The following is a 22,122-nucleotide window of genomic DNA, read 5'->3' on the forward strand; positions in this document are numbered from 1 at the left end:
GTGTTTTTTGAGCCTATTCTGCTGTCCGACAGCCGGCGAACGTCGCGCTATGGGGGCGGGGCTTCCGCGATGACGTAAGCGGGCTGGTCCACAGGCACCCTAAGAGAACACACTGAGCGGCGCCATGCGCAACCAGCAGTGCTTCGGCTAGGCAGCTGAAATGCCTCATGAGGACCTCGAACCAACTCGAAATGCTCGCCCTGGGCAACACGCTATCGTTTCATTTCACTGATACGCGATGTAAACAGGGAGCCCCTGTGATGATATGGCCGGGTTTTGAGTCTCACTTTTCCGTTTCGCTCGGTGTAGCGTGGCAGAGGCGGCGGATCCTTTCCAAAGTTGTCGGTTAGCAGGGCGCGTGTGAAGGATCGGAATTAAAGGCGCAGTGCACCCATTGTGACCGCCAACATGGAGAAGCAGCAGAGCGAGTTGGACCGAGACCGGCAGTACTGTGAACTTTGTGGGAAAATGGAGAACCTCCTTAAGTGTGGTAGGTGCCGGAGCTCGTTCTATTGCAGCAAGGAGCACCAGAAACAGCACTGGAAGAAACACAAGCTCATTTGTAAGGAGGCAGAGAAGACGCAGCAACCCAACCAGAAACCCCTGCGAGCACAACCGCCGGCGGATGACAAGGCACCGGAGAAATGCCCCCAGAAGAAAAGCCCCGAGCGGGTGGATAGTGCGTCCTTACCACCACCTGCGTACACGGAGCCACCGGGGCCCGGTGACATTCCGGGGGCAGACGACTCTAACACCGCGGCCACCTCGAATGGACAAACTAGCTCATCCCCTCAGAAACTCGCTCTGGAATACATTGTCCCGTGTATGGACAAGCACGGAATGTGCGTGGTGGACAACTTCCTAGGAGCGGAGACCGGACTTGGCATTCTGGAGGACGTCAAGGCCCTGCACAACACCGGCAAGTTCACAGACGGCCAGCTTGTCGGTCGAAAACCCGATTCCCCGAAAGACATCAGAGGAGACAAAATCACGTGGATAGAGGGGAAGGAGGCAGGTTGCGAGAAGATCCGCTTTCTCATGAGTCGGATGGATGACTTGATAAGACATTGTAACGGCAAACTCGGGAACTACATTATAAATGGAAGGACAAAAGTAAGTATTTCTGTATGCGGATCAGTTCAGTCTGGGTTTAGGTTGCTGCTTTCTTGTGGAAGCCTGGGCTTCCTTGGGGTTTACGGTTTGACGTCGTCAAAGGCCAACGGGACGTTTTCCAGGTATTTGACAGCCCGGAGCAGAAGGTCTGAAAGGCTGCTTTTGATTTCACCTTGCACTTCTGTGGGTCCTGCAATGAAGGAACTTCGCTTGGTATCAGTGTCTTTTTAATGTCAAAATGACCTGACTTGAGGTGAAAAGCTACTGAGTCCTCTCTAACTCGTGTGCAAACCATGGCTTATTTCCTTAGTCACACATGTGGCTTATTTCTTGGCGCAAAGCCTTTTCTGTGTGCACGACCAGGGCTGTATAATGATTTTCTGTACCCAAACATGACAGCAAGGGTGAAGAAACTACAGGTGCAAAAAAAATGCATTGAGTTGCCATCCCAGCCTTTTTTGCGGATCTATAAAGCCTGCTGCCATGATCACTATGGGCACATGTTTGCAATCAATTTCACTATCTCTATTCATATAAGCAGGCTTTCCTTTCAAAGACTCAACTGAACTGAAGCAACTTTCGCATTCATAAATATGCCACTGTGCTGAATCAGTGCGAAATAGAATATTAATGTTTAGAAGCTGATCAGACCAGAAACATTGGAAATTTGCCTGAATGTTAATTTTTTCTTTGTAAATTAATCCGGAAAAGTGTAAGTAGTGTCACAAAAATTGGAGACCTTAAAATCCGGAAATAAAACCTCAATGATAGTTTTCAAAAGTACATCACAAGTATTGAAAGGCTGTTCGTTTTCAGTGCATGAATATTGTACGCTCAAAATGGACAGTAACTAAGCCATCACTTCAGCTCTCAAAGTTCCTATTCCCAGTAGCCATTTTGACACGTGACAGCAGCGTAAACATAAGTGTTATCAATAAAGTTGATTGTGAGTTCATTGTGTTGAATGTGACCAAGCCCTTCCAATGAGTCCACATGTGCAGTACCAGGACCTTGGCCACCTAAAAGGATCACTCATGATTGTCATCGATTACATGTGTGTTTGTCCTGCAATGTCGTCAAAATGGCTGCTTGGACGGTTGGTGTAACTGCGTCATTAAGGATAGTGCCGATATTGACCCATAATAATACGTTATGACCTATTAAACATAGTAGATTTCCATTGAATGACTTTGCAGCACAATTCTGCTCCAGGAGAGCACACACAAACCTGGGATAATTCTCTTTCCCCACAAGGTATGACTGTTAATTGGAGAAACAACTTTTAGTCCTATTTTAAGGTGTCTAAAACTGAGGCAGGCTGTACAGAGAATGAAGATACCCTTTATCAGTATTCTGTACATAAAAACAAATACCATTCCGTGCACATCATGTATTTTAATACTGAATTGATCTGCACAACAGTGACAGCATCAGAGCCTTACACAAATTAAGGCAAATTAAGACACAAATTTAAGTTGCAATCATTTATGTTAACAGTCCCAGTTCTATAATACCTTCCTAGCTGTTTTTTTTAATCTTTTAATTAATGGAGAATTCATTTCCAAAATAACTTTCCATTTTGCAAATTTTGTTTTGCATGACTTGTGCCAAGGGATTGCATTGAGTACTGCTGCTTTTCCTTTCGGCTTTTCCCTTCAAGGGTCGCCACAGCGAATCAACCTTCTCCATCTAACCCTATTCTCTGTATCCTCTTCTCTCACACCAACTACCTTCGTATCCTCTCTCACTATGTTCATAAATCTTCTCTGGTCTTCATCTCGATCTACTGCCTGGCAGCTCTAATTCCAGCATTCATCTACCAATATACTTACGATCCCTCCTCTGTACATGGCTGAACCATCTACCTGGCTTCCCTGACCCTCTCTCCAAAGCCTCTAACATGGGCTGTTCCTCTGATAGACTCATTTGTGATCCTATCCATCCTCGTCACCCCAAAGAGAACCTTAGCATCTTCATCTCTGCAACCTCTAGCTCTGCCTCCTGTCTTTTTTGTCATTGCTACTTTTTCTAGGCCTTACAATTGGTCAACTGGTCATTAAAAAGATTTTCTATGAACTCATATATACATACACACACACACACTTAGGATTGGTGTCTTGGCACTATGTCTTTTAGTCACAATTATCAGTTTGAAAAAAAAAAAAAAAATTAGATTGAAGTCTCACATAATGCTTAAAATTAGAATTAATGTGACTGTCAAGCAGTCAAATGCATGTGAATCCTAAATACCTCCAGTCTCACTTAGGAAAGGTGATAGGCTTGAAGAATAGCACTGCTATGATCATTTCAGTTAAGTATACCTGCATACACATCAGATTACACAGGGTGAAGGTATTGCAATGTTAAGATAAAATAGTTTCCAGGAAACTAAGACATGCTTAAAGAACTAGATTTTCTACTCAATTTCAGTAGTCAGTCATTTTAAATCAAAAGTTAGTCAGTGAATTTTTTTCCCATGACTTTCCGCATTTATTAAAAAAAAAAGTTTATCAGCCCAAACCAACACTGCAATATCAGTCATGCCCCTGCTCAACTGTTGAGTTGTGATTGACTTGCAACTCTTCCTTTTTAACCAGATTGTACACTGTGACCTTCTAGTCATCCTAGAGATTAACTGATCTCATTCCCTTCCTTCCAGTGAACCTAAAAGTTTGCTGTCATGTTGTCCTTTTACATTGTAAATATGTAAGCCTTTTCTCCTTTTCATATACTCATTCTTTTCAGCTCATCTACCTGTAAAGCTAATCATTGCATAGTTTTCAAAATGACTGAAGTTTTTAATCCTGTGGTTATTAAAACCATTTTGATAACTGATTCACCTTTGAGGTATGACAAAGCCTTTCAAACTGCAGTCACCAAAGTTTCCAAAGTCTAATTTGAATGTCTGGGGGGAAAGATGTCTGCTTGCAGTCCTCCTGTATTTTATAGCTGTTGCTTCCCCCCTCTTGTAGTTGTGAATGTTTCATAGAAAACACATTATTTCAGTGAGCAATTAGTGCATGCAGCTGCCAACTGAGTCAATCACTTTTTGAGAATGTAACTTCCTTACCTACTGCCCTAGTTGCCTTGGCAAACACACACCTTGGACTGTGACCAGCAAATTTAGCATGTACTTGCTCAAAGAGAAGGCGGCCAGTATCAATTGCATAAAGGGATTTAACACAATGTGAGCAGTACTCACACTAGAAAGATAGAAGCAAAATAAATTAAGCCAATGTTTTTTTTTTTTAATTTCTATTAATTTTCTATCCTTTTCAATTGAACATTGTGGGAAGTAGCAGACAGTGGGACATTTATTTCTCTGTAGCTCCTGCATGTTGTGTGCCCCAATCCCATGAACATTATCATTGAATATTTGGAAATATTTCCAGCAACAGCTTGATTGTCCTCTTGCTCAGCTTATCCTGTTACTGAATTGCTCTATCCCAGTGAATGATAATGACCAGCATGTTGAAACTAAGGCCACAGAGATTACATCATGATCATTCTTGAAACTGTTGTACAAACCAGTCATGTATGCAGCCATGGTGTTGAACCTCAGACATTAGCTGTCTAGCGTGCCATTGTCTTGGTCAGTAGTCTATTACAAATGTTAAGTGTTACAGGCCTTTATATTGAACTTTTGGGGTGGGGGTTAAAGGCATCTAGATGTTGTTAATGTAATCTCGGGTTAAACAAAAAGTCAATGTCTAAACTATTGGTGTCTAGCTGGGTGCTGAACTTAATATACAAATATACTGATCATATATTTTACTGAAGACTTCTTCACTGTCATTCATACACCCATACTTATCTTTATCTGAAAAAATATCAGTTGGGCTCGAGCTCCTGGTAGTTTTTGAGTGGAGAAAATTATAAATAGGTTACATTTCTTAGAAATATTACACTTCAATGGCTGGGGATGAATGACAGCAACAAATACATTTTTTCAATAGTTAGATGATCAGCTAAGATCATAGAGCTTTATTTTTAATTGAATGGTTGGTTGTTTGCGTTGTTGTTGGTACAAAGAAAATTAGAAAATCATTGAAGTTTTCAGCATGGAACATCATCCTGTGATGCATGTTGTTGAGAATATGTTACTGTATTAATGAAGCTGAATGTTGAATTCTTTGTTGCTTCATATGTAAAGTTATTGGCACACTGTAGACTCCATCGCTTTCACAAGGAAGTTAACCGTTGACCTAAATCTTAAAGCCCTATAGAGTAAGTAGGCTAGAGGAAGTCATGTGGTGGGGGTCTTCTGAGTGTTTGACGTTATGCTATAGGCTATTAAAGCCAGTTCTTCCTTCTTCCTGAAGAACCCAGATGTGAAAGGCAGAAATGGGTATGCCTCATTTTTCCTGCCTCTTGTTCTTCCATCTTCCACAGTCAGCAATGAAGAAGTAGTATTTCACCTAGTTAGACGAGTCTCATCCACCGTAATGGGAAAATCCTTTGAAATCCTGCAGTTGTTTACAATGTTCCATGCACTGTTTTTTTTTTTTTAAGTAGATAATTTTTTGATTATTAAAACAAGTGACGATAAATGCAAAAATTCTTTTTAATCACTCCCCAAAGGCTAAATATTGAAATCACTCATAGAACATGAAGTATTCAATAGTGTTCATAGTGATCTGGCAAGTCATTTGAATGTGTGAAGACATGTTTCTGTCTAAGTTCACTATGGCTGACAGTTAAAACAGCTATTGACTCTGATCCAGTAGGTGCCCACAGAAGAAGGTTCTCTGTTTTCGTTTTGTTTTTTTTGCAGCTAAGAGTTGAGAGAGCATGACTTCTTCATGATTTTGGCTGTGCATGCCACCACATTGGATTTGAAATGAAACAACTACAATGGAATTGAAGTGCATACTATAAGATTTAATTCAAGGGGTTGAACAAAAATCTAGGGTTAAACATGTAGGAATTGCACCTATTTTGATACAAATGCTCCTCATTTCAGGGGCACGAGTAATTATTTATCCAAAGTAATTGGATAAATAAACATGACCCGAAGTAAAATGTTACATTTCAATATTTTGTTGAGAACCCTTTGCAGGCAATGACTGTCTGAAGTCAGGAACCCATGGACATCACCAGACACTGGGTTTCCTCCTTTGTGATTCTTTGCCAGCCCTCTACTGTGGCTGTCTTCAGTTTTTGCTTGTTTGTGGGTCTTTCTGCCTTAAGTTTTGTCTTGGTGATTGACTTGGCCATTGCAGAATATTCCACTTCTTTACTTTAAAAAACTCCTTTGTTGCTTTTGCAGTATGTTTTGGATCATTGTCCAGCTATACTGTGAAGCGCCGTCCAGTCAACTTTGCTGGATTTGGCTGAATCTGAGCAGAAAGTATATCCCTATACACTTCAGAATTCATCCGGCTACTGCTGTCTTGTCACATCATCAATAAACCCAAGCGACCCAGTGCCATTGGAAGCCATGCATGCCCGTGCCATCGCACAGCTTCCACCTGGTTTTTCAGAAGATGTAGCGTGCTTTGGATCATGAGCTGTTCCAATTCCTCTCCAAACTTTCTTCTTCCCATCATTCTGGTACAGGTTGATTTTAGTGTCATCTGTCCAAAGAATGCTGTTCCAGAAGTGGCCTGGCTCCTCAGGTATTTTTATGGCAAAGTCAATTCTGGCCTTTCTATTTTTGAGGCTGATTAATGGTTTGCACCTTGCGGTGAATCCTTTGTATTTACTGTCACAAAGTCTTCTCTTTATGGTAGACTTAAATACTGACACACCTACTTCCTGTAGACTGTTCTTCATTTGAGTGGATGTTGTGAAGGGCCTTTTTCTTCTTTTTTCTCAGGATGCACCAAACTGTTGATTTGGCCACTCTTAACATTTCTGCTATCTCGCTGATGGATTTCTTCTTTTTACAGCCTCAGGATGGTCTGTTTCACCTCCACTGAGAGCTCCTTCGACCACATGTTGTGTGTTCACAGCAGCTTCCAAATGCAAACACCACGCTTGGAATCAACTCCAGACCTTTAAACTGCTTAATTGATGACAGGTTACTGAGGGAAGATTTTTTTGGAGCCTTCTGTGTCAATTATCGAATTACTTTTGGTCTCTTGAAAAAGAGGCGGCTACGTATTAAAGAGCTGTAATTCCTAAACCCTTGCTTCGATATGGATGTGAATACTCTCCAATTATAGCTGAGAGTCTGCACTTTCAGTCCATATTGATAATATACCGTAGTTGTATCCTGAATATGTTATCGTAATCAGCTAAAATAACAAAAGTTGTGTCATTGTCCAAATATTTCTGAGCCTAACTGTATGTAGTGACACTTGAGTGATACTCAGGGCATTGCTGTGACCTAACATTTCTGTCAAACAAGATATCTTGATTTTGTCCAGTTGAAACAAATATCTTTTTTTTTTGAGATATCCTGAAGTTGCTAATACCAAATTTTGCTATTAGCAGCTCAGACTAAAGCCTCTGAACTCCATAAAGTTTTCAAAAACTGATACTCTGGAGAAAAAAAAAAAAAAAAAAAAAAAAAAAAAGCCAAATTGAGATCTGGACATGGGGAAGACCAGTTGTGTTGTGATACCAGAAGTTAAGTTTGTGCTTCTGTGCCTGGCATGGTGAGTTTGAAATGCTGCACTCCATCTGTATATATCCCTCTATTGTTCTCAGCCTATAGCAAAGAAGAAAAGATTCACATAGGTCATTACTTTAAACAGGGATTTCCTCTTGAGGCAGCACCACTGACTGACAGATAAAACAGGGAGCTTTCCCGGGATGAGGCCCAAACCATTTTAGTTCCCACACCGCCCCTGAGCTACAAAGTCTTCATCTCAATTGTTTGTGGTCATGAGATATCTTATGTCAGTGAAACAATTGATTAAAATGATCATTGTCCCCTAAGGTGATCAGGTCTGGGTAGGGCAAAAGCTCTTGATTGTTTTATTGAAACTTCTGGTCAAATGCATATTTATGTTTCAGCAACCTTATATGAGTGCTAAATTTGCCCAAAATGGCAAAAGCACATGCAAATCAATGTGATAAAACAACTATACTATATGTTAATTCATTACTCATTCACATTTCCATTTGCGTGACTTCTTAGGATGGAATTTAACTTCTACATGTTACAGTGTCCCATCAGACAGTATGTCATTCCAGCCTCACCTAAAAGAGGACTCCATCAGGCAGTAAACACAGACACTCATTTGGTAAAATATTTTCTAATTTCTGGCACATGTCAGGGTGAAGTTGCATTGTGAAGTGCAGAATTGAAAGGCATAACAAGCAGAGCAAAGTACCTATAGACAAAGTTACCTGTTAAACCCCTTTTCAAAAATCAAACGTCCTTCTCTCCTAATTTGGAAATTCTATTCTCTACGTTTGAGCCATGTTCTAAGGAAAGCTTCTTTTTTTTTTTTTTTTGGCACAACGTTGAAATCTTAATTTTCTTATTTACTTATTACCACATGGTCACTATAGACCGCAGTCCCATGACAACAAACCGAGCTCTACATATCTACATGAAATCAGCCTTGTAATTGGCCAGTATTTGTTTTGTCATTATAAATTTTGTTTTGAAAAGTGGCAAGTGCCGTGTATGTATTTACTCTAACTCCAGGAAAGAGAGCCCACAAGCATATGTGATCTGTTTTTCTTAATAGTTAACCAATAACTTTATTGTCGTGATGAAAAGTAAATGGTTTTACTAGGTTGTTGTCAACAGGATATTTTAATTTTATTTTATTTTTTCCTTCTTCAAGAGAATCCCATATGGCTTACTCTGCCTAGAACTAGTTGGACTTTTTTTTAAAAATTCGATATGAATGCATGTTACTCTGAATACTGTACTGAAACCTAGATGGAAAGGCAGCTTGGAGCAGGACTGTATCAAAATACAAAAGTGCAAAACCCGCCATAATTTTATTTCATTGCGGTCACTAACTGCATGAACTCTGTTGTATGAATTGTTCTGCGCTGAAAGAAGCACTATTTTTCTAAGCTTTCTGTAATTACAGACACCACTAGTTAAATTATCCATTTTGATTTAATGAGAGGAAATACTTTTACAGTGGTTCTGTCAGCTGATAAAGTGCTTGTCATTGCAGTTGTAATTGCTTTAAAGGGCAGGGCTTGTCATTCTAAAGCTACTTTAGTTTATTTCATTCTAAACTTGCCAAATAAACCTTTTGAAAATGATAATTCATTAAGGTGTGACAATGCTTGGCTAGCTTGATGCGCTGCGCAGAAAGCATGGCAAGTCATCACCAAAACATCAAATGGCTGATATCATAATCTGATTGGCAGTCATCATAATTCGCTTCACTGGTTATCTTGGGAAATAAGAGGAAATTTACAAAACAAGGGGTTGAAAAATGATAGCCATTTCTTCTGTGCCTTCACTTTATAAGACAAAGCTGAGTAACATGGAGACACTAATATTCAGGACAGATTTTCAAAACAGATTTTTAGCAGCAACACATTAAGGCCTGACAGTGCGCACTCAGCATCTTGAAATCGTGTGTGCATTGTTCAGCCTATACTCAATTTCCTGTGACGCTCCAGTCATGGTCTCAACCACTTCCTGTCATGTGTCAACTTTAACATTTCTTTGACACAGTCCCCATGACGTTTAGCAGCAGCTGATGTCTTTGTCTCTGAATTTGATCACTGCGGACATCTGTAGCATCAGCACTACTCCATCGTACTATCACAGTGAACTCTTCAAAACAGCAAGGGTCTGAATGCTGTTACCCTTTACCAGGTAACAAATATTTAAATCCGTGTGAGTATTGTCTGCAAAAATTGGAGTGATTGACATTTTCTGCTATGCCTCAGAAGACTGCACAGTAAACCACAGGTCAGCTTCCATTACAGGGACAACGATAATCTAACAAAGCTCAGCAACGCAAAGGAGCCAAGGTACCTGCGAACAAGCAGCCTGACTTGTAACAGCAGTCATAACAGCTGCATGACACACAGCAGTAACAGGGGAACATATTGCTTACTCTCAGTAGTATTCTGTTTTTCATTACTGATTCGATTTTGAGAACTTTTAAAGCTGGTGTCCATTGTTCTTTCATCTTTGCATGAAACCTATCCAATTTTTTTTTTGCAGTCTGTACTGTCTATACATATATGTCCATTGTCTTGTAATTGTCTGTTGTTCCTTGGGTTTATGTTCCTTTGATATATTTTTCTCTAGATGTAACTTCTGTAATTCACTTCAGTTCATGCAATGAACGAAACCTATATAAAACACTTGCCTCCAGGTTCTTGGCACTCTGAAAACTGTTGGTATAATACCAGAATCTGCTGTCCGTCACCAGTAAATTTTAAATTGATTTTATTGCTTATTTTTAAATTGTTTAATCTCCTAGCTCTTGCACATTGTGGCCATAAATGTGGTCTTCCTGCTGAACATTTCCAGAATCGCAATTTGTCACAAGTGATTATTTACATCGCTCAGTATATAAAATCACATGTACAGACCCATCTCAATATATTCTAATAGAAATGTTTCTTCAGATTTGTATAACAGCTGTTAATATTTTATCTTAATTGTTGTGGGTTTCAAGTCTTTAACAGTTCTTTTTTATTAATGTTACAACTGCTTTGAAAGGCCCTACTGACTCTACTTGTTCATTATTAATTTTAAAATATATCATTTTGATTTCATTTAGTCAAACTTCTGAGATAAACGTGTGTGCCTGTGTGTAGGCGCGTGTACGCGCATCTGCATGTGCATTTGCCTATGGGCAAGTCTAAAACTATCAGTGAGGTCTCATAGGGAACCAGCTTTCTCCCTTTAATAGAGAGAAGACAATCATGCAGACACAGTCATTGAAATCCAGTCAAGTTGCTTGTGTTGCGTCGGAAGTCTTCGTTCTTGTCTATTCATACAACAACAGTTGACACAGTTTGTTCAGACTGTCTTGGTTACTAGTCTAAAATGCATTTGGGGTTTTGAATATCTATCGCATCCCTGAATTATTTGTCTATTGTCTTTACTCTCTGTGCAACATGGAAGGCATGTTGGCATAGCTTTACACCACAATACTGCATGAATTCTAGAATTACAACCACCACTCACCTGAAAGAACTTTTCACAGAGATTTGTAACAGTTACTAGCTGTATGTCCTGTCGACGATGTCACTCATCAATTGGCAACATACAACTAAATTTCACATGTCTATTCAGATTGGACAAAATATAACCTTTCTGGCGAACTCTTCTCAGATATGCTCAGGGTGTAATATTTGATTAAGCATGATTATGATTGTTTTTTAATGCTGAAGTTGAGCTGTCAGCAGACTGCAGCTGTGCAGCTCGTCTCTGTTTACATTTTGGAGTGTCATTATCGTCTTCCCGCTAACATGACATTTTTTCATGACTCACTCATCCACTCTGTATTACAGAGGTAATTATTTGTAGTTGGCTTGCCTGAACCTCAGGTAACACACCCATCTTGACTCCTATCATATTGAAGTTTGCTTCCCATCAAAATGAAATATTTCCTTCATCACATTGCCAAAAGTTTCACAAGTATACTGATGGGTCTATGTAAATGTAATAATGTTTCATTGGGGTGTTCTATACCTGCTCTATATAAAATTTGTCTTGAAAGAACTGAACAGCTATTCTACTTGTCTTGAAGAACTATTAATATTGTATCGAAAGATATTTTACATGGGACAGGAAAATCAGTTTCCAGCAGAGACATTTTTGTATTTGCTGAGTGCATCTTATACATCTGTGACCTTCCTCTTCATTATATCCAAATTGCTACAAAATTACAATGCATTATAAATTTTCAAAATAAATTCAAGTTTATTCAAATTATATATTAGAGAGAGAAAAAGGTACGCAGAGGAGTAAAATTTGATGTATTTTCTCCTTTAATAAAGGAGTACCATGCAGTACCATGGTGGTTTTCGTCCAGTAGTATTTAGTGATGAACACATGATTTTCTTTCAGACTTTGTCCAAAACTGGTCTTCACTGCATTATTTAGCATTTTTCAACAACGGTTTTTATCTGCCTGTGGTTCGGAGGATTTGATTAAACTGCTATCTCTTTAGTTTGTTTTTCCTCATGACCAGAATCACATGAACGTTAAATAACACTACACACACGGTAGGCATTTGCAGATGAAAGCTGATCTACATTCCACTTCCTCATATTTTCATTCTTATACATGGTCCTCTGTGAATTGCATCAAAATGTTCTTTAGAATTTCTTGCATGTTGCTTATCCCCGTTATTCAAATTGAGCCACACTTGCTTTTTTTAAGCATTTATATTGTCTAAACAGCCATTTATGTTTATCAAATGATAGATGCAAGACAGCGCATGCAACGGAAGCGATGTGTGGCGATTGATGTGTTGGTCTGTTTTCACACCCTCAGTCACAAAAACAGTTTTAGCTGCTTTGCTGCATGAGTAAAGCATAGCAGGGTGGGAGGGTTAACACAGCCAAGGATCAGCCAACCTTCCTCACGCTCTGCACGTAGCCTGGCCATTAAAATACTGCTCCCTCTGGAGGGAGGCCAGGAGTCAAAGTTTACAGCAGTTCAGTCCTCTCTTCTCCAGCCCCACCTCTCTCGCTGTGTCTGTGCCCCCCTCTCTGTCTTTTACACACACATGGCCAACCTTGCTATATCGCTTTTTACTTAACGTAAACGCTTTGTCAGTTCCCATGTCACTCGCTTGCTTTCCTTCAGTTTATTTTTTTTTCTTAGACCAACCCCTACACTCAATCGATAAAAGTGCAGTCAAAGCAAGACATTACACCCACCATCTTAATGTGCATTTTTTTTGTTTTCTAGCTTTGAAGGTACTGATATTGCGCATTCCGGTGGTAACCTGCATCACAAAGACGTAACCACAATGTGGAATGACGTGGGTTTTTAGGCACAGACGCACAACAAAACAAAGGTTTAGATGTGTGATGGATGATTTTTATTTGCTCCCATGGAGCAATGACTTGGGAAGATTTTGCACAAGATGATTTTACAATGTAGTAAGGATAATAGACCATTTCGAAAGTATATGGGGATCCATAGAATTATTTTGTGATTACTGTATAACTCCTTGAAGGGCAAATGTAATAAGACAACTGCGTAAGGTTTTTGTGCTTAATACTGCTTTTTAAAAAGTACCATTGGCAGAAGACCAAGTAAAGAAGCTTACTCTCCTGTTGAGTGTTTATGATCATGTTGCAATGGTTTATGTTGACTCAAGTATGCTGAAGAATGCGGAGTAACTTGCCCTTTGTTTGTCATATCACTGCTTACATGGGGCATGAGGGCTGCTGCCCTCTGTTTTTGCATGTTCGCCACTCACACCTCAGTGGCATTTATCTGCCCTCAAGTCTTGAGACAAGCAGTCTCACCATCCTACAAGTGTTAATTTGTCATTTCCTTGGCTTATTATAAATCCAGATACTGCATATTGTATACATGTTGTGAAAGGGTTCTCATTGAAATACTGCATATCCAGATTATGACAATGAATGAAATTACTACTGTATGACTGGCTTCCTCTGATGTCTCAGTTTTGAAGGAAAGACATATTTAACCTTCCTCCCTGCAGTCCATCTGTCACAACTTTTGTGTCTTATTTCTGTGGGAATCTGCAACAGCATGAGTGTATTCACTTTGTGTTTACACCAGCAGTTTACAAGAGCTCATAGGGGTTCACTGCCAACACCCAAGCAGATCATGTTAGTCTTAATAGAGCAGGAAAAGGCAAGGGGAAGTTGACCATGTCACGATATCTCCGGTTTATTTTCTCAATAGTTTATAATGAGGCAGCTGTGTTGTGAGCAGACATTGCTTGTATTAGTCTTGATGCAGGTGAGGAAAGGACAATGTGATCTGGCTGTGCCAAGACGGACTCCCGCATCCCCATGTCACGTCCTAATGAAAGCAACCTGAGCTACTTCAAAGGCCCAGGTTCTCAAAGTGTTTTATTGTGATCATGCTAGCAGAACCCTCTTATTTCTACACATTGATTTTTGTTTGCTTTTTTTTCCCACATGGGTGATTTCTACATGTTTTGCTTTTCTGTTGTCTGTGTTTGCTAATAATGCATTTTCATCTTCTTGTCCTCAGGCAATGGTGGCGTGTTACCCTGGAAACGGGACGGGTTATGTCCGCCATGTGGATAACCCCAATGGCGATGGACGATGTGTCACATGCATATACTACCTTAATAAAGATTGGAATTCCAAGGTATGTCAGTCAATAGTACCAATTCATTAATCTGATTATTTGTTCTAATTTTTTTTACCATAACATTTGACTTGATTTGTATTTCTTAGGATTTCAAAGGCTTCTAAGTGTCCAGAGGACAGTTTTGCATGGCCAAAAAAGTCAAATATTCTTCGGTTAGAAATTCAAATATGTGTCAGATTAAATGGAAGTATTTTTTTTCTGAATGCATGATGTCAAGCTCAAAGTAAAAAAAAAAATTGAATAAATGCAACATTGCATCTCTGATTTTTTTTTTTATCCTAATTTGCTGATATAGCCTGACCATTTGTTGATTTTTATTTATTTATTTATTTTTATCTTGTTGTCTTCCTAATTATTAGTTAATGTAATGAGGATTTTTGAAATTTTGGAAAAAAATTAATGTAAATGTACTGATGATAGGCAGCTCTGTTTTTGAGGCCTTTCACTGCCTTTAAAGATGACAACCTTTTAAACAACATTATCCAGTGAAACATACTGACTAATTGAGAACATACCGCCAATTTGCATATGAAAAACAAAACACAGTATATTATGATGGAAAATAAAAAAAAAAAAAACAACCAAGGAAAAATAGGTTAAGGGATACAATATTACTTACATTATATTTTATATGCATGAATATATTGCCTAGCAGGCCCACTTCAGTTATCATTCAAACATTAGATGAAAAAAAGTACTATGTCTTTCTGCCTCTGACAAACATGACATGGCAGGACAGTTCTGGTTTCCATAGCAAAGTCATCACCTTCAATGCTGCTTTATTCCACTCAGCATCTTAGCAGTGTCAGTACATGCAGTTCATCACACTCCTTGTTTATAATCCCATTAAAATGCAAGGCTCCTGCTTATCCTGCCATACGCAAATAGGGGAACAGGACCCCCATGATACAGATAAATGGGTCGAGAAGAGAAACATTTTAAGGGGCTGATCAATTGATGTATTTTGTGAGCATATCAGTCAAAGAATTAAAAAATCACAACAAACTAAAATGGGGGGGGGTAAGTCTTTCAGTCCAGAAGCCTCCACTGTTAGTTTTATGTGTTTTATTGCAGAAAACTGTGTGGCTGGCCAAACTCCTCTTCTGCTCCATACACCCACATCCTTTAGTTATAACTGAACATAGGCCTGCTGTAAATCACAGTCTACCCTTAATTGCCTTCATAACATTTTATAGGGGTTGGGATTTATAAAGGGGACATATTGTAAATACAACAAATACATCACAATCTTGCAGTCTGTTGAAATTATATTGTCTGTTCTTTTTGTTTGACTCACAAAGCAGTCGTTTAACTCATGCTGTGAGTGACTGAAGAGTATTACTATTCGGTGTGGTTTTAGAGATTTCAGTCAGTCAGACTGACACTAACTTTTATGTATTAGATGGATTTGACTCAGGTGTTGTTCCTCATCATAAGCTTGAGACTGTTCACTATATAGAGGCAGTTAGCCATGTGTGGGGGAAAAACGCAGCCCTGCCATTTATGGACTTACAGGTACTGCAAATTATGGAGCAGTGTACCTATCAAGTACCTCAATAAATATTGATCATTGCTCCACAGCAGCAAAAAAAGGGTATAGTTTCATTGCCAAACAAAAATCAAATCATCTGTTTGTCTCAGGATCAGTTTTGTTGCTGATAGAGTAAAGGAAATATAAAAAAAACAAAGCACAGAACAGAAATTCTGTCAGGATACAGCTCAAAGATCTGTTTTGTTTGTTCCTCTAGTCTGACTATTACACAAATTGCAAACAATTCAATCATTTCAGTTTATGGATGCACCATTCAAGGAGGAAAGTGTCAGCACATTTGGGAAGTGTATATTTTTTTACTTGACACACAAAATTTACACATTGCGCTTGCTCGGAGGTGTTTATAGCTTTCACCTGCACCCTATTCAACCTGTCCGTAACTGTTTGGAAACAGAGCTGCTTTCGATCAGAGCCCTGGGTAAGGCCTCGATGTTTTGTTTGCTTTCGTTTTGTTTTTAGTCATTCGTTGAAGGATTGTGGCCATTCCTTGACGCATATACTTGATATAAGAGTCTTAGTTTGGCTTGTCCTGATAAACAGGAGGTACACACTATAATCCATCATCAATAATGCGAATCAGGCATTGAAGCTGGACCAGATAGAATAAAGATCGCACCTACTAATTAGAATTCACAATGGAAAATAATTCCTTTACCATCAAAGACAGTGCCATCTTGCTTGAACAGTTTTTGCAGCATGTACATTCTTGTCGGTTTGTCTTGACTTTTAGGAGTTGCTAGTCTCCTGTTGCAATGAAAACTTCCCACGTTTCTTTCGCACTCAGCAGATGGTGGCATGTAACATCCAGCCCAGCCTGTGACCCATTTACTTCCCAGTGTGTTTTAACTGTGAGTTACATTTGGCTTTTTTATAGATTTGTTTTAATCTATTTTACACCAATCTATTGCATGTGAGTAAGAGGTAACACAATCATATTGGTGTATATGAAACCTCTTCCTTTGTAATACATGTGAAACTGTGCTTCAGGTGGATCAGTGTATTCCACTCAGCTGTGCTGCCACTTGGTTCACATTGTGTTAATGCACAGGCTTCAATAATTTAAATAAACAATGTTAGTCATGTGCATCGTTACAATCTAGTCTCTGATTGGTTGCTTCATTAGCCTTGTGATGAGTTGTCATTCACAGATTGAGGTTGCCAGAATAATGGGGCTCCATGAGAGCAGAATGTGCGGTTGGAAAGTTGAAGAAAAGTTAATTCAGTAATTTAACCATAATTTTCAACAATTATATTTGTTATACTACTTCCCTCTTTTAATGCATCATTGTAAAATTGCATAGTGGACCATCAGCTGCCTGCAATCAACTTTGCAATTCAGCACCCAGAATAGGCTGTCGAGGTTTATCAATTCGTATACTGCATCAATCAGAAGCGCATAACTGTGTGTTTGTGTTGTCGCCTGAATGCAAGTGTGTTGCATTATCCAGCTCAAGTCATGCATGCACCAGTCACAGCTTTTCTGTAATAATTGAATAGAATTATTTAGCCATCCAAGGTTTGGAAACGCTAGAATAATTGTCAGTGGTAGTGTGAGTATTACAAGTAATCAACTAGTAAAATTAGACTGACGTTTAGAAGATTAAACAGTTTGCACTATAATTTTAATACATTCATTTACCGCATCAAACTCTGAAAGGTCAAGAAATTGGAATTTCACACGTGCCAGGTTTTGATGCCCTCGCCGTTTGAAGTTTCCAGGAATCTGCATATGCTTCTTGCTTGATGCTTCTGGATTAAAGTCAAAATCGCACTAGAAACCAGTTTGAGGCCGGATTTGGGAAAAACTGAAAATGATGAACATTCATACTGGCATCTGTGGTCACACCATGTGACCTTGCAGCAGGCATTGACAACGTGATATACATATCAAGGACTCTTGTCTATAAGGCCATTCATTTCCGTAAAGTGTATTTTGTTATAAAAACACAAAAATAACACAATCCAGCTGCACATCCCTGTTTAGTTGCTAATAGTTAATAAATGCCACTCTCCTTGGAGTTTTGCTTTAAAAGGGTTACTAAGAGCTACTTGTGCAAATCAATGTATGAACAAGTTTAGTCCGATAGGGTATAAGAAAATAAATTTTAAGTATTTATCAAATGCTCAGCATTCAGAGCACATAAATCCCCATGACACTGTTGGCAGCTCCTGTAGTGAAATTAGCCAGACACACAAACCTGTGTCCTCCCAAGGAGCTGCTCTGATTGGACTGTAGATCTCCATGATTTTGGATTCAAAGCTAATTTTATTTTCACGATTAACTGAGCCACCCTGCTCTCAGCAACAGTGATGTGTTGAGTACCACATCATTGTCTGTTTGTCCATGTTAAATGCCAAGCTTCCTTGTATTCTGACCTGATAAATGATAAAAAAATAGATGGTTTGTTTAGTCAGAAGGCATGATGGAGACTGAAGGTTATACGGCCTGCCTGATATGATTTACTTCCCTCCAATTTTCCATGTATGTAAACCTCATGGTGGCACAAGAGGAAGGGTATGGGTTGCCACGGATTAAATTTTTCATCCCCAACATGCTATGAGCATTTCCTAGAACCTGAGTAGAAACATCAAACAAAACTATAAAGTAATATTACAAAGTGTTTCCTTTGGTTTTTGCCTCCTTGTCATAGAGACTTGAGTAAGGAAGGTCAAGGTCAGTTTGTTATGATACTACATGAAAAGAATTTCCACTGGTAGAACACTCCAAGCTGAAATTGACTTGACACTGCATAATATGTGCTGGGTAAAACCATTAATTCATATAGGAATGCACACATACAAAAAAAAAGTGTGTGTGCGTGTGTGCGAAATGTTATTTCAAGCCTATTTGAGACGATTCATAAATTTTATCTAGAAGATGCTGTACACTTCAATGAATGAAGTCTTATAAGCTTCATTATAATACATTTAAAGTAACTAAATCTGTTCATTTGCTGAATCTGTATATTGAAGATATTCATCTTGATCACTGCAATGAAGGATCCTTACTAGTGAAGATATTCGTCTAAACTCTGATAGTCCTGATCTATTCTTGTGATTATGTGATTAATTTTGGAAACTTATCGGCTGGCACTAAATACTGATCACTGTTTGGGATTTTTTTTGTTTCGGTTTTAGTAGTTTTATAATTTAATGAAAATAGATGAATTTAAATTTACTTAGTAACTCCCTTAAACTCCAAAAGAAAAAAAAAAACAGGAAAAATCCAGTAGCCTCAAAGAAAACTGCAAATGACTTTAGAGATAAATCAGGAAAAAATATGCCTTCTTCTGGAGATTGTATTATCACTGTTGTGTATGTGTGGATACTGGGATGGCATGCTGATTTTAAAAATGTAGGCGTTTGGGTTGCTGTACTTCTCAATTTGCCTTGTCGGCCAGCTTCTATTCTTGTGTATAACTTAAACCAGTCAAATGTCAGAAATGACCTGACATCCTTGGAATGTACTTGCCACGTCACATCAGTCCAATTCAGTTTGATGTAAGTAAAAAGGTCACAGTCTGCTGGCAGAGGTTGACATATTGACTCTGCAACCTGAACGTCAATGTCATGGTGACTATATGCGCATCCAAACTGCTCCCCAACCATGTTGGGAAGGCAGGCATGTAATTTGTCCTTTTTCACCCTATTGTGTTTTATTTACTGTTGTCGCACCACCGGCATTCCCCTACAGTGAAAGCAGTTTAAATGAGAAATTTATTACACCGCTGACAAAGGGTGTGAAGCTTTTTTTAGCTCTGCTAGTTTGCGTGTGAAGAGAGAGGCCTATCATATCAGCTGTGTGAGAGTTGAAACGGCATGCTTGCAGCAATCTGCTTTTTCACTCTCCAGGTTCTTTATCCTGCAGGAGCAGTTTTCCTGTGGGTTATTCTTCCTATCCGTCCACAGGAAAGCCGTCCCCCGCTGCTGCTTCCTATCCTGAACTTTCCCCTTAGCCCTTGGAATGGGACAATCCTTTTCCCTTATATTGTCGTCCTGTGTTGATGATTTAACAAGTCCAGGATATATCGGAGTGGATCTTTTCATGTGTAATTTGTGGAGGTTTCAAGAAACCTCAAGTCTTCTATTACAAAAGGTTACCTTTTGCTGTGTCTGCACTCAACAGGTATCAAATGGCCAAACACTTTCATTGCAGAAGCCTGACTTAGTTTGCTCCTGACAGTGTGTCCTTGCCTTCCTGCCAGCGGCTTTGTCTTCATCTGTGTACATAACGGGGTCGTTTCTCCCTGTTCTGCTCTTTTAGGAACACGGTGGCCTTCTCCGAATCTTCCCAGAAGGAAAGGCCCAGTTTGCTGACATAGAGCCCAAATTTGACCGCCTGCTGCTTTTCTGGTCAGACAGACGGAACCCTCACGAGGTCCAGCCTGCCTTTGCCACCAGGTCAGCATCAGTCCGCTTGACATACTCCAACCGACGCTGGCCAGTGACTCACTGCTCTAAATTTTCCTCTTCAGGTATGCTATCACTGTGTGGTATTTTGATGCAGATGAGCGAGCCAGAGCTAAAGAAAAATATTTAACAGGTAGGCCTTCCATTCTTCACCACAGTCCACTGATTTATCCTGCTCTGGAATAGAACACTGTTAATTCAAACATGTTTTCTTTCTTTTTCTGTTTGTGCAAATGCAGGGGAAAAAGGAGTAAAGGTTGAACTCGGCAAACCGTCAGATCCCAGCTAATGGGAAGCTTTCTGCTGACAGTCATTAAGTGCTCTGTCCTAAGAAAGTGGCCTAGTGTGTGTGCGTGCGTGCGTGCGTGTGTGTGTGCGTGTGTGTGTGTGTGCGCGCCCTTGTGCGCACGCGCATGTTTTACATGGCAAGACAGACTATTGCTTGAATGTGTGGGGAAAAAAAGGTAAATATTTGGTGAATTCTTTTAATTTTCAGCCGACCTGGATGACCCAGCAGACCGTGAATGTCACATCATCGTACTGAAAGGGATTGTGTTTTGTGTTATGTGTTTTTTTTTTTTTTTCCTTTCACCTGTTATGGTGAAGAACAATAATGTTACAGCTACCGTTTTCAGAAAATCAAACAGGAATCAAGCTCATTATTTGCAGTTAATTCCTTAAAGGTACAGTGTTCTGCATATGCTTAATGTGTTATGCTTTTCACATGGAATCAGCTGTTTTAAGCTACTGTATGGCAAATGTGCTTGAGTTTGCAATAATTTAATAATCCAAATTAAAAACACCCTTTTCTGATGGAACTTCTTTGGTGTTAGTTTGACTTTATTTGAAACACAGCAGGTGTTCTCTCCTCATTTCCCATCAAGATACACACATTGAATGAATGAATGAAAGACAAATAAGCAAAAAAAACTCTTATCAGACTGAGAATGTCACTGTACGTCCAGACCTACAGAATGATTTATTATACTGCCCTCTGCAGGTTATCTATGCCAAGCGCACTTGTACTTCGCTCCCTTTAGAGGCTGCCAATTGTTTTAATTCGATTTCACCGTAGGGAGGTATTGTATTACCCACAATGCATCACTATGTGGAAAAATATCTTAGGTGGCTATGTCATTGACAACAAAAACATTTTGAGATATATATATATATATATATATATATATATATTGTTCAAGTATTAGTCTACATTAATCGAGCCAGTACTGTATGAACTGGCTGATTGGATTCTTGTCAAAATCTTCTGTTGTGTTATGGACTTGAATTTCTTCCCTGGAAAGATGTTTCACCCCCTCATCCGAGAGGTTTCTTCAATTCTAATGATCTGTTGGGAGTTTAGGAACAAGCCACCATAACCTAGACCCACCCAAAACCCTGGCAGTTATATGTGAAAACTCCCAACAGGCCATTAGCACTGAAGAACCCTCTTGGATGAGGGGTGAAACATCTTCAAGTGAAGAAATTCAAGTCCAGTTGCCGCAACGAGGCGGTTTAGACAAGAATTCAATATGACTACGATGACTGAGAACCTCCACAGACATGCCTCATTGGAAATTGGAATATATTTTCAGAGAAAATGTAATGTTTTGTTATGCTCTATATACCAGAGTTGCCTAGGTTTTCAGTATGTTTTTATTTATTTGGCTCCACATCATCTACGTTTTTTTCAAAACCATTACCCATGGAAAAGATAACTAATGTAACTTATGTTAGCAGCAGCATCTATGGCTCTCCAGGGTACAGTGTGTATACAGTCTTTCAGACTGGAGTCATTTGTCAATAAAGCAAGATGTTCAAAAGGTATGGT

The 22,122-nt window shown here is 39.2% G+C and overlaps 1 protein-coding gene across 1 annotated transcript; it reads left to right on the forward strand.

Moving 5' to 3' along the window:
- Nucleotides 1-61: 61 nt before the first annotated feature.
- egln1a (egl-9 family hypoxia-inducible factor 1a) lies at nucleotides 62-22,119 on the forward strand. The gene is made up of 5 exons (XM_086166594.1): nucleotides 62-1,113; nucleotides 14,210-14,329; nucleotides 20,149-20,285; nucleotides 20,360-20,427; nucleotides 20,534-22,119. Exons 1-5 carry the CDS (start codon nucleotides 409-411, stop codon nucleotides 20,581-20,583), a joined length of 1,080 nt encoding a protein of 359 aa, XP_086022720.1. The 5' UTR covers nucleotides 62-408; the 3' UTR covers nucleotides 20,584-22,119.
- Nucleotides 22,120-22,122: the final 3 nt, after the last annotated feature.

The sequence above is a fragment of the Fistularia commersonii genome, chromosome 2 (genome assembly GCF_037954325.1).
Source record: "Fistularia commersonii isolate RoL2024-O1a breed Wild chromosome 2, RoL_Fcom_v1.0, whole genome shotgun sequence".
NCBI classification, from domain to species: Eukaryota; Metazoa; Chordata; class Actinopteri; order Syngnathiformes; family Fistulariidae; genus Fistularia; species Fistularia commersonii.

What these genes read in the sequence shown, in the direction of transcription:
- egln1a (XM_086166594.1), top strand. Translation starts at nt 409, where the DNA reads ATGGAGAAGCAGCAGAGCGAGTTGGACCGAGACCGGCAGTACTGTGAA. An exon ending in ATAAAGATTGGAATTCCAAG is followed by an intron (nt 14,330 to 20,148) that starts GTATGTCAGTCA and finishes CTGCTCTTTTAG; the next exon opens with GAACACGGTGGCCTTCTCCG. An exon ending in TAAAGAAAAATATTTAACAG is followed by an intron (nt 20,428 to 20,533) that starts GTAGGCCTTCCA and finishes GTGCAAATGCAG; the next exon opens with GGGAAAAAGGAGTAAAGGTT.